The sequence below is a fragment of the Callospermophilus lateralis genome, chromosome 8 (assembly GCF_048772815.1).
Source record: "Callospermophilus lateralis isolate mCalLat2 chromosome 8, mCalLat2.hap1, whole genome shotgun sequence".
Lineage (NCBI taxonomy): Eukaryota > Metazoa > Chordata > Mammalia > Rodentia > Sciuridae > Callospermophilus > Callospermophilus lateralis.
The window spans coordinates 4,674,855-4,686,880 of NC_135312.1; the positions used below are offsets into that span (position 1 = coordinate 4,674,855).

Here is a 12,026-nt window from a genome sequence, read left to right on the forward strand (position 1 = left end):
TCTGAGGTCCCAGGAAGGCATGAAATGACCCTTAATCTGCCTGTCCCTCCCTCTCCCTTTCTCTCTCTGCCCCTCTCTCCTTTTCTTCCTCCCTATCTTCCCCCCCCTTCTCTCCCTGGTGACTCCCCCTCCTCTTGCCACAGGCCTGCAGGTCACAGGTGGCGAAACCCTAAACCTACCAGTCCCAGAGCACTGCACTTCCCCTGGCACCCTTGGAACCTTCCAGAACTATCCATAAGTGCTTGTTCCTCAGACTCCTCTGGTCACCCTGGCATGTGCTCTCATTGAGACCCTGAGTGAACCCTCACCAGGTGGGCCTGGGTGCCCCAGGGACATCCACAGAGGAGCCTCCTGTGGCTCACTGCCCACCTTGTCCCTCAGAGCCAGCTGGGTAGAAGGGAGGTGACAGGCAAGGCCTCCACTGTGGCACAGTCCTCCCATGAAAAGGAAGCCTTGATAAGAGAGACGTGTCCCCTGCAGCCTGGGTACCAGGTACCAGCCTGGGTATCCAGGGCCGTGCGCCAGGTTCCTGAGCCCCACAGGACCCCCGTCCTGTCCCCGCACAGTGCTTGGGAGGAGCTTGCCTCAGAAGCACAGCTCGGCCTCCAAGAGGAGAGAGTCCTGCGGGGCCAGCGCCTCCCTGGGGTGCAGGCCACACCTCTGTACCCCCTCATTGCTCTTGGAGGCCCCTCCTCCTCTCCAGGTACCTCCCCACACACAGCTGCTCTGGCCTCCCCTGGGCCGAACCCCAATACCCCTCCCCTGGGCCCAGGCCTGTGCACTCTCCCCCTCCGGGGTCTTACTCTGTGTGTACTCTTAGCAGTTCCCTCCGCAGGCAGAAGTCCTAGTTAGGAGAGGGGAGAGGACAGGGGGACGTGGAGAGCGCAGACCCTCATCAGGGAGCTGGAGACACTGGGGCACTGAGCCTCCTGCAGCCACTCTACAGCTATGGCTCCTGGGAGCAGGGCGCCTGGGCCTGAGGGAGGTCCAGAGGCCTTGCCCAGCTGAGTGCCTGGCCCGGCCACCTCAGTGTCCTTCCCTCTGCAGTTGCAAGTTTTAGGGCTGCCTGGCCTGCACCCAGAGAAATGCCCAGAGCGGGTTTCTGCTATGTTGGGGTCTCGGCCCCTGCCCCAAAGTCTGCGTAGGGATAGCAGCTGAGAGGTAAGGGCGCAGAGGAGACCTAGGGAAAGGTGGCGGGAGGCAGCGTGGCTCTTTCCGGGGATGCTGGCCACGGTGGGGTGCTCGTTCCCCCCCACTGCTGACCCCTCTTGTCCCGCAGTGTCATCATGACGGGGGCTTACAACAACTTCTTCCGCATGTTTGACCGCAACACCAAGCGGGACGTGACCCTGGAGGCCTCGAGGGAGAGCAGCAAGCCCAGGGCCGTGCTCAAGCCGCGGCGCGTGTGCGTGGGTGGCAAGCGGCGGCGGGACGACATCAGCGTGGACAGCCTGGACTTCACCAAGAAGATCCTGCACACGGCCTGGCACCCAGCTGAGAACATCATCGCCATCGCGGCCACCAACAATCTCTACATCTTCCAGGACAAGGTCAACTCCGACATGCACTAGCACGCAAGGCCCTGGCTGTCCCAGCCCGACTCTTGCAGATTGTCCCCGACCTTCAGCAGCAGTGCAGGAGGGAGGTCAACTCCAGAGGTGGCCATGGGGGACACGGGTGACTTGGGCCTTTCCCCCCAGTTTCCCTAGACTAGTGTCGTGACGATGACCATTTAAGAGAAGAAAGGACTCAGGGCCACAGGTGGTAAAATGGGCGTGACTGCCGAGTCTCAGTTCAGGGTCCCTCCATTCAGGAACCTTCCTGCCTCGGCCTGCGGTCTTTCCACATTTTTAGGACTTTTCATGTGTCTGGGTTAATTTTTCATGCCCGCAGGTCCTTCCAGGAGGAGCAGGAGCTGGTCCCTGATCTGGCTCTGGGGACGTCGGGCTCTTTGGACTGTGAATGGAGCAGCTTGCCCATCTCAGATGGTCCCACCTGGGTCTCTCAGGTGGAGAATTCCTGCTGAGACTTTGCAGATGCAGGCTCTGGCTCTGGTCTCTGAATGGTCGTTAGCCCAGGCCAGCTGGTTCAGTTTCGTGAGACGAAGCGTGGGCCTGGCACCCTCTCTTCATCATCTGCCTCTGCCCAGCAGAGCGGCTGTTGCTTCTGGGAGTGGCACAAGCCGGAGGTGCACCTGGCCTGAGCTGCGGCACCTCCACCTCTTCCCTCCACACTCACGGACGTTTTGCCTGAACAGACGCTGGCTGCAGCCTGTGGACTGTATTATTCCTCTCTCGACCACGAGGTGGGTGTCTGTTCATTTCCTCCACAAGCAGAACTGCTCCCGAGTACCCTGCTGCGAGGGGCTGTGGGTAGGGATAAAGGTGAGCAATACCGTCCTCTTTTGTACATGGGGACACCGAGGCTCTGTGCAGACAGGCAAGTTGCCCAAGGCAGGCACCCACCAAGTGGCAGGGTCAGGGATCCCTCTGGGTCTTCTCACAGGCTCTTTATGGGCCACCATTCTGATGGAAGGTTCTGGAAGGGGACACCTCTCCATCTTATGAAAAGGAGAGTAGGCATCTGTGTGACAGGGAAGATGGAGGAGCTGGTGGCTGCTCTCTGTGGGTGGCGAGGTTGTGAGCTGTTCCTCCACGGACTCTGGGCTCCACCTGGGATGTACCTGCTCCTCCTCCCAAAGCCAGGACCATGCATGTCGTGACCATTAGGATATTTTCTTTGAGGATCACACACAGTCCCAGAGGACACTCAGAGGATGTAAACCCTGCTCTGCCAAGACCAGAGCCCTGACCTGCAGTGTCCTCCCATGGAATTCGGCAGGACCACGTGGCTGGGCATCTCCATTGAGAAAGCAGGGAGCAGCGGGAGCCGGCCGAACCCAGCTGCATCCCTTACGACTTGGACTACAACCCAGGAAACAGACTCCACTGAGGTCTCGTGCATTACGGAAAACTTGTGTGTGTGTGAAAGCACAAAACGCATGTCCTCTCACTTCCAGCCATGTTATTCACACACAGAAATGGGTCCATTGGTCTTTTTCTTTTTTTTTTAAACAATGTGAATGAAGAATGTTTGTTTATATGTCACTACAAAATCCAGGCAGCCTGGACAGTATTATATGTACATATTTATCCTAATTCAGTTTAACAATCAAAGGATCAGGTGACCTTCCTGCTCTGTGAAGAGGTTCGAGAATGTGGTGAGTGTATAGTGACCTGTGGACGCCGAAGCCCAGCACTCAGCTCGGGGACCTTGGCCTCCTTCCTTGAAGTCTGCCTTTGAAGCTCACAGTCACTGTCCAGCCACAGGGTTAACACTGACGTAATCTTCATCTTCAAAGGGGGTTCTTAAGTGCAGTTCCTCCGCCCTTACTTGTTCGGTTTTAAACTTTGGGTACCAAACCAAAAAGAAGAGAAAGACAGAAAAAGATCTTCTTGGAAGAAAAGTCTGTCTTTGTGTCCCTGGAAGATGGCCCTGCCTGAAGCAGACTGTGGCTCACAGAGCGTGTGCTAGAGGCGGCGACAGGGGTGGGGGCGGGCGCGGGAAGGGGCACCCTCCTGTTTAAACTCCCTGGTCTCCTTGAATGTCTGGGCGTCACACGGTCACTGTGGCCTTGTCGGGCGTTTTGATCTTCTCCTCATCTGACTGCTCTCTGGGAGGAGGCCCTGGCGTGGCGTGGGTAGTGGCGTGGGTGGTGCTGGTGGCGTGGGCCTGGTCATTTTGGACTCTGTGACGCATAGGTGCATTCTTTTTTTCTTCGATGTCTCACAAATTATCCAACTGTTGAATAAAATTATAAATATGTTAATACCAGCTTTTTCCAATAAAATAACAAATGTTACATCTAACACGAGGCCCAGAATGCCGTGTGTGCTTAGGCGGCAGTGGTGGGGTTACTCCCGGGCCTCTCTGGGGCCTGGAGCCCAGCAAGGCTTTGCCGCCCCAGGGCCTCCTGCTGCCCCCGAGCTCTGATCCTGGAGCCAGCGCTGAGGAGCTGGAGCTGGCGGAGTGCCTGCCTTGTGGGTCTGGCATGCGGATGGCCAGCAGGAGGACTTGGACAGTGTGGCACATCGCACTCAGTGAACGATAGTGTCTTGTTCTGTTTCGAAGCAGGTGTGCATAGCCCATGTATTTTCAAACTCTCCTGTGCTCTCCACAGGACTGTCATACCGACGAAGAAACTGAGGTTCAGAAAGGCCGAGGACTTGCTGCAGATCACAGCTAGTCACACAAGGGCACATCCCACTTGGGCTTTTGGCCAGCTCCTCCTCCAGTGCTCCCCAGCAGGAGAATACGCATGGGCTTCTGGGTCCCCGGGCATGGCCAGCTGGTTGGAGAGAGGCCATAGGGGCCATCACTCAGGAAGCCAGAGGCCCAGCCTCATCTGCTTGGATTGCTGGTAGACAGGACATGTGGGGACGATGTGGGGACGCGCTGTGCATCTGTCGCCCCAGCCTAGGCCTCACCTGCACTTTCTAGAAGGTGTCATATCCAGACCTAGCAGGACAAGGACAGGAGCCCTCTGGGGGTTTGCTGGCAGCGTCTACCTTGGATAAGCTCCCCATTGACTACATAGCCCCCAGGACAGCACGAGGGAGAAGGTCACTTCCCGGCTGGGTGGCAGTGGCTAACCTCTCTGATCCACACATGTAAACAGAGGGCACAACACCTTCTCAGCAGCTGGACGACTAAGGAGACGTTAGTTCCCTCACTGGCCCTGGTTCCACGGGGCTGGATGTGACTCAGCCCATACGTGAAAGCATTATCCCTTGCGCAGACCCCTGTGCAGAGCGTGGTGGCAGTACTATGGTTATGCCCCTTTCACATATGGAGAGACTGAGGCCTAGGGGGATTAAATAGTTTAGTTTATGCCTAAGCTCATAGAACTTTAAGTGGTGGGATCGGGGTTAAACCAGGATGGCGAAAGCATGGACACACGGTGGAAGGTGGGCATGATGACATGTCATGTCCTCAGCCCCACCAAAGCCACCCTTAGCCAACAGTGAGGGAGCGTCCGCTCTGGCACCCTGCGGAAGCACCGAGGTGGAGATGGAGATCATGCTGGGTTACCCAGGTGAGCCGTCTTCTCACCCTTGACACTGGAGACTCATGCTGGTGGGCAGGGAGGGGAGGTAACAAAGGAGAAGGGGGCGGGGCAGTGTGACATGACAGCACCACCATGGCTCTGAAGATGGGGGGCAGGGACCTCGGCAGCCTCTGGAAGCCGGAAGAGGCCGGGCATGGACTCTGAGCCTGCAGGAGACCAGCCCACTTGGCATTAGCCCAGGGAGGCCCACATGGCACCTCTGACCTCCCGACTGTACAACAATAAATGTGTGCTCTGTTAAGCCACTGAGCTTATGGTCATTTGTCCCAACACCCTAGGGATCCATACACCTAGGTGCCTTACCACCCCCTGCACCCCGCCACCCCCGTTCACAGCTGCAGATCTCGGCAAGGCCAAGGCCGTGCAGAGGACACCTGAAAGGGAAAGTGCTGAAATGGATGTTCCCACCACTGTCCCAGCCCTTGTCCCCAGAGCTAACCATGCCCTTTACCCCCCATGAACCTCCTGAGCTGAGCCTGAGCCCCGTCTCCTCCTGGCCCCTCAGCCCTGCCTCCCACCCCCCATCACAGCTCCCTGTTCCCTGTGGAGGGCCTCAAGGGACCACGCTTCTCTCTCCACCATGTCCAGTGCCTGGCCCAGGCCTGGTGCTGAGGGTCCTTGAGGACCAGGTGCCCAGCAGAGCCTATTTGGAGGAGTGGCCCCTGTGGGAGGCCCAGGTCTAACACACCCTTTTACCACCAGCCACTCCCGAGGGCCAGCAAAATGGCAGTAAGGGATAAAACGCAGGAGCCACAGGGCAGAGAAGAGAGGGGGGACAGCCTTGAGGCTTCTAAAGCAAGCAGCGGGGAATGGCTTGGAGACAGAAAGCCAGCCATGGTCAGCTATCAGGACACCACTGAAGACTGGCTAGGAAGTGCACCTGCGGGGACACCTCCACCACTTGTGGCCTCAGCAGCCGCTGTGAGGGCTTTGTGCAGCCAGCCAAGGAGGCAGCCAGGCGGGGCAGCTGCTGTGCAAGAGAGGAGGGAAAACACCCCCGAGGCAAGGAAGCTTCAGGTGCCTGTAATGACAAAGACATTCTCGAAAATCTGCTGTGATAGCCAGGCTCAGGGGTGCACATCTGCGATCCCAGTGACTGGAGGCTGAGGAAGGAGGGTTGCATGTTCAAGGCCATCCTGGGCAACTTCAGGACACTCTATCTCAAAATGAAAAATCTTTTAAAATTTAATTTTAAGACCATGGTGTGCCGGGAATGTGATTCAGTGGTCCAGGGCCCCGGGGTTCAACCCCAGGAGCACACGTGTGCACACACACACACACAAACTGCACCGAGAAGATATGTAGGCAACACAGACAGGAAACGTCAAAGATCATAAGCCATGGAAATTAGAAGTGTCATTGCAGAAACAAAGATTTCCACAGGGATTGGAAGGGAAAGTTGAGGCAATTTCTCAGGAAGTAGAATTTTAAAATCAAAGAGAGTCTCAGAGAGAAATAATCTCTTGGAGGTCTCAACATACCAAGAGGAGGGGCTCAGGGAGGTGAGGAGAAAAGACAGGAAGGGAAATGATTAGAGAAAAGTTTTCTAGACCTGAAAAATCAAAATTCCCACCTTAAAGAAACCACCGTGTCCAGCACAGCACACTGGATGAGGTAGTACATACGTCAAGGCCCTTGCTATGAACTCTCGACACTAGGGACAAGGACAATGAGGAGGGACAGTGTGAAGGATGCCTGAGGAGTCGGACTGTCCTGGGCTGCCCCAGAGCAGTAGAAGTCGTGAACGTTCTCACCCAGGACCCGTCAGACTTACTCTGCGGGTGAGCTGGGGGCACAGCTGAAGCTGCACGTTCCTCACCTGCACATGTGGCAGTTGGCTTGAGGTCAGATGTGGCAACCTGACTGCCATCAACATTTGCCATTGTGCCACTGGCCACAACAGCTCGCAAGGCCAAGACCAGCATGCGTGTGAGAGGAGATTGCCCAGGGCTTGGCTCCATGTGGGTTTAAAAACTCCTCCCAGTGGGTAAACGCCCTTCTCTGGAAGGGCTGTGACCACTGTGCTGGTACAGGGGACCCTGCTATCTTCCTCCCTATGCAAAGGGACATGCTCCAGAAGAATTAGAGTGAGAATGAATGGTTGCATGAATCCATGAGTCAATGTATAAATGATCAAAAGAATAGATGGAAGGATCGTGAAGAGTGATCATGTGGACCAGAGCCTGATGGCTCATTTCCCACCAACTCACAATAACCCTGCCAAGCAGCTCTCTGTGATCCTGGTTTCACAGAGAAGCCAACTGAGGCCTAGGAAGCTAGGAAGCATGTGGGAGGCCCATGGATACAATAAGGACAGGCACAGTGGTACGTGGTGAAGGGAGGCAATGAGGCTCAGGAGTCTGACAAACCTTCCAAAGTCAGTGACCAGAGGCTGGGAGAACAGACATTAGATGGTGTATTAGTCCATCTGCTGCTGCTATAATGGAAGGCCTGAGGCTGGGTACTTTATAGAGTATGGATGCTCATTTGGCTCATAGTTTTGGAGGCTGAAAGTCTGAGATCTGTGGCTGCATCAGTTTGACCTCTGGTAAGGGCACCCTTTAGCCATGTCACAACATAACAGAGGAACAGGAAGGGAAACAGACACAGGCAGAAGGGGCCCAGCATGTGGGCCAATCTTGTTTTAAAACAACCCATTATTGCACAAACTAATTCACTCTGAATACTATGGGTCCTGGCTCAGGGTCTCCTGGGAGTTTGCCGCCTAGCCATTGGCCACGCCACCATCTCTGAAGAAGAGCCAGCTGGGAGTGGCAACTTTGTCCCAGCTCTCTGGGATAGCTGTTGGCCAAGGCCTCAAGCCCTGTACACGTGGGCTCCTCCACGGAGCCACTCAATGCAGTGGATTCACCTGGAGCCACTGATCTGAGATAGGGCCACAGTCTTCTTATAAACCAACCTCAGATGTGACAACTCATCCCCTCTCCACTTTCTGCTGGTCACAAGGACTGCTGTGCTGGGGGAGGTGTGGGGACACCACAGGAGTCTCAGGCAAGCAGCTGAACTTCTCTGCATACCCTGTATGCCCCAGCTTCCCGGGAACAACCCCGGGATAATAGCAACCTTGAGAGCTAAGTGAGCCTGGGGCCTATGACAGCAAAAGCAGTCTCCAGTGTTGTGGGGAGCCAGCTGGCTGTCCCCTCTGGTGGCCCTGGTCTCCCCTGGTGGGGCTGAGCTTTTGGGTCTCTGCAAGCTCCTGAAGAAGTCAGGAGCGATGGACCTGGCCACCTCACTGCTGGCCCTCCAGGGACAGGGCCCTGTGTCTCACCCCAGGGGCACTTTCGAAATCCCAGTACCCAGGCCCCTGGCCCCTCTGGGGGCTCTGAACACTGCCTACAGAGACAGGATGTTCTATGAATTCAACAGGAGGAAGGGGCCTCTGACACGGGAAAGCCAGCCATCTAGAGAGTTTGGTCAGGTGACTGTCACTTCTGGACAAGGAGGTGAGAGAGCAGAAGGCAAACTGCTTTTCAAAGTTAGGCTGCAACCAACCACTGGATGAACCTCTGTAACAAAGGGCTGCCAGCCTCCCAGGGTGGTTTCCTAGCAACACAGAAGCTTTTAGAGCCTGAAATAATTGCTTATGTGGGGAGCGATTCTTCAAACTGAGGTCCTTTAAAAAAAAAAAAACAAAGCCCCATTATCTTTACCTGGATGCTGTTAGAATTAGGCAGGAGGCCCACACAGTCAGATGACAGGGTGACTTTCAGAGAGGGATTAAAAGTCCACAAAAGGCAGCAATATTAGGAGGAAAAAAGTAAAAATGAAAAATGTAAGAATTCCATTATTAACTCTATATCCCCCCCAAAATCCTGAAATGCAAAATAGATGTGGATGTTTGGAGAAGTGAATTATTCATGTGTTACTTGCAGAGCCTCTGAAAGGTGCAAATGGGTGTGCCCTTTAGAGTTAGTTTTCCTTCAGGAAGATCAACACTTGTCTTCAAATGTGGCTCACCAGCCATTTGTTCATTCAGTGCGTTTTCTTTCCTTTTTTTTTAGAGAGAATTTTAATATTTACTTTTTAGTTTTTGGCGGACACAACATCTTTGTTTGTATGTGGTGCTGAGGATCGAACTCGGGTCGCACGCATGACAGGCATGTGTGCTTGAGCCACATCCCCAGCCCTCAGTGCGTTTTCTGAGCACCTACTATGTGAGCCGCGATGAAGCTCTGGACACCTGGATTTCTGGTCCTGGCTTTGATGCCAGCTGTGGATTTTGGGGTGTCTCACTGTGCCAGCTGTGCCTCACTGTTCTCACCTCCCTCACATCGTGACTGAGTGGAGTCTTGCTCAGCGGCAGCTGGGTCCCAGCCATCTGTGGGGGAATGTGGACAGTCTGTGCCCTGCTGGGACCTGGAGGCCAGTTGGGGGCAGTCACTGCAGCCTGCAGGAGGCGGGGCTGGAGCACGGGGCCTGAGGCAGCCCCATAGCAGCCTGGAAAGGGACTACGGAAACAAGAAGCGCTGAACTGCCCCACCATTTCCTGGGACCCTGTTTGCCAAGCTGTTTCCTCCGTCCCAGCTCCTGCAGGCAAGCGTCGCACTGGAGATGGAAGGCAGAGCTGCTTCCCAAAGCCAGGCACCAGAGCTCACTGCTCCATCGAGCTTCCCCCAGGGATTGTCTCCCAGGCCTGCTGGGAAGGCGTATGGGGGTGCTCTCCTCCCTGCAAATGGGGCCTCACAGGACTTCCAGGCACAGCCCCCCAGAGCTCAGCTCTGAACTACAAGGACCCAGGAAGCCAGGTGGGGCCCCTTCGGGACAAAGGCCAAATCCCTTGTCACCTCCCAACCACATGGAGTTCTCTTGTCCAGCCTCGGGTCACGCCATGTTGGGGCCTTGCATAGTGGATACCCTCCCTATTGGCCTCTCCACTTCCTCTCCTTGCTTTTCCTGCCCCCTTCAACCTCAGGCTGGAAGGCCACTCTCTGGATCCCCATAGCACTTCCTGTTGGGCACTTGGGCCATCTGCCCCCTACTCCCTGCGGGCTATGAATTTTGAGGCAGGGACGGGGTTTGGCTCAACTGGGGAGTCACAGTGCCACCTCAGTGTCACATAGCAGTACATACTGATCCAGCACAGTAATGGCCTTTAGAGCAATTGGCAAGGTAGAGGAACATTCTAGATAGGAAGTCACACTACAGAATACACTTCTGGCTGTGCAGTTACTTGTGCAGACAGAACATTAGGAGACGCTACACCCTTTGTTTGAATTCAGCCCCTCTGATCAGTTCCAATCTAAACAGTTATTTTTACTAAGTTTTAAGTTCTTCCAAAGCTAGCAAGGACTTCACAATTCTCCTTTTGAGAGCTGGTCTAAAGGTTCTTAGTTTTTAAGTTCCATGAATGTTTAACCTTTAAAAAAAATTACCAAATATTTATGGAGCATTTACTAACGACATTCCACCCGACTCATCAGGAATCTCATTCCCCTCAAAATAGCCAGGGAGGCAGAGGAGGAAGTGGGCCCAGGCAGCCTGGGCTTGCCCAGGGTCATGCAGCTGGGAGGGCCTAGGAGTGGGATCAGCACCCGCAGCCACACTGCTACTCTGGGCTGTGCCTGCTGCTCCTGAACTGCTGGGTGCCCCTCCCACTCTGCAGGAGCGCTGCATGACATTCAGGTCATTTAAAAGGGGGTCACTGAGCCAGGGAACCTGTAATCCCAGGGGTTCGGAGACTGAGGAAGGATTACGAGTTTGAGGCCAGCCTCAGCAATTTGGCAAGATTTTACCTTTAAATAAAAAAGGGCCAGGGATGTGGCTCAGGGATTGGGTGCCCCTGGGTTCAACCCCAGAACCAAAAAACAAATAAAAAGGTGGGGGGATCATTGCTAAGAAGCTGTGAAAACCACTGATCCAGACTTCCTGTTTCACAGGTCGAGGCACAGAGGCCTAGGGATAGTGCCTCTGAAGGGCTTCTGGTCACTCAGGACTTCATGGTAAATGAGAGGGAGAACATGGGATCGGTGCCCAATGCGGACCCTCACCACAAGTCACACAAGCCCTCCTCCAAGCTGGCAGCTCTGCTGATTGGCTAGAAGCTAACTGTGGGGTGCCAGGAGCAGCAAGGTGGGCCAAGGGCCAGGGCAGGTGCATCTTGGTCCTATCCTGGTTCCGCTGCTAATGTGTGCCGGTACCTCCTCTCTGAACCTCAGTGGTCTGCTGCGGCTGTCACAGTACTTCCATCAGTGGGGCTGTGAAGATGAAAGGAGACAGTCTGTGTTGGCTCTGGGAGTGCCCAGTGACGTCCCCCCGCTGGACAGTCAGTGGTACATCTGGGGGGCAGCATCGCATCGTGAATGCATCTCTTGGCATCATGATTGGCGGGATGGGGAGAGGGAGTGGGCTGCCCTTGAACCTCACCCTACTTTCCAGGGAAGAAAGAGGAGCAAACACGCCCGAGCCACAGCGGCTCTCGAGCATGCCCTAAACACGTGGGGTCCTAAATAGAGCCTATGGGCAGGAGGGACAGAGCTACACCCAGACCAGTGTCACAGGCAGTGCTGGATGACAATGAAGCAGCCACGTCCCAAATCCCGAAGGCAGCCCACAGAGGGTGTGTGAATCAACTCCATGTTCCCCAACCACAGCAGGAGAAGCCTACCTACAAGGGGCAGGAGGGGGTACTAGACATGTCCTCATCCTCAGGAGGGACCCAGGCTCATCCCAGGTGGGGTCCCCCACTGGTCCAGTACCTAGGAATGACTTAAATTCTGATTATAATCCTATGAATTACCATGGTACCTGACTGAGCCCGGGACCTTTTACCAATAGACACACTACCCTGGTGGGGTGTGCTATCATCATGAATTTCCATGGATGCTGTTTCATTAGGAATTTGAGTTTCAAAGCAACTGTGACCACTTTTCACCTAAAG

At 54.9% G+C, this 12,026-nt stretch overlaps 1 protein-coding gene across 1 annotated transcript in view; it reads left to right on the forward strand.

The window, feature by feature from the left end:
* Ppp2r2c (protein phosphatase 2 regulatory subunit Bgamma) overlaps positions 1 to 3,869 on the forward strand; it is a 98,808-nt gene extending 94,939 nt beyond the window's left edge. Inside the window, exons 9-10 of the mRNA XM_076863820.2 lie at positions 1,280 to 1,550; positions 1,894 to 3,869. Of these exons, the coding sequence (XP_076719935.1) occupies positions 1,280 to 1,550; positions 1,894 to 1,926 (304 nt within the window). The 3' untranslated portion in view covers positions 1,927 to 3,869. The remainder of the gene's footprint in view (positions 1 to 1,279; positions 1,551 to 1,893) is intronic.
* Positions 3,870 to 12,026: the final 8,157 nt, after the last annotated feature.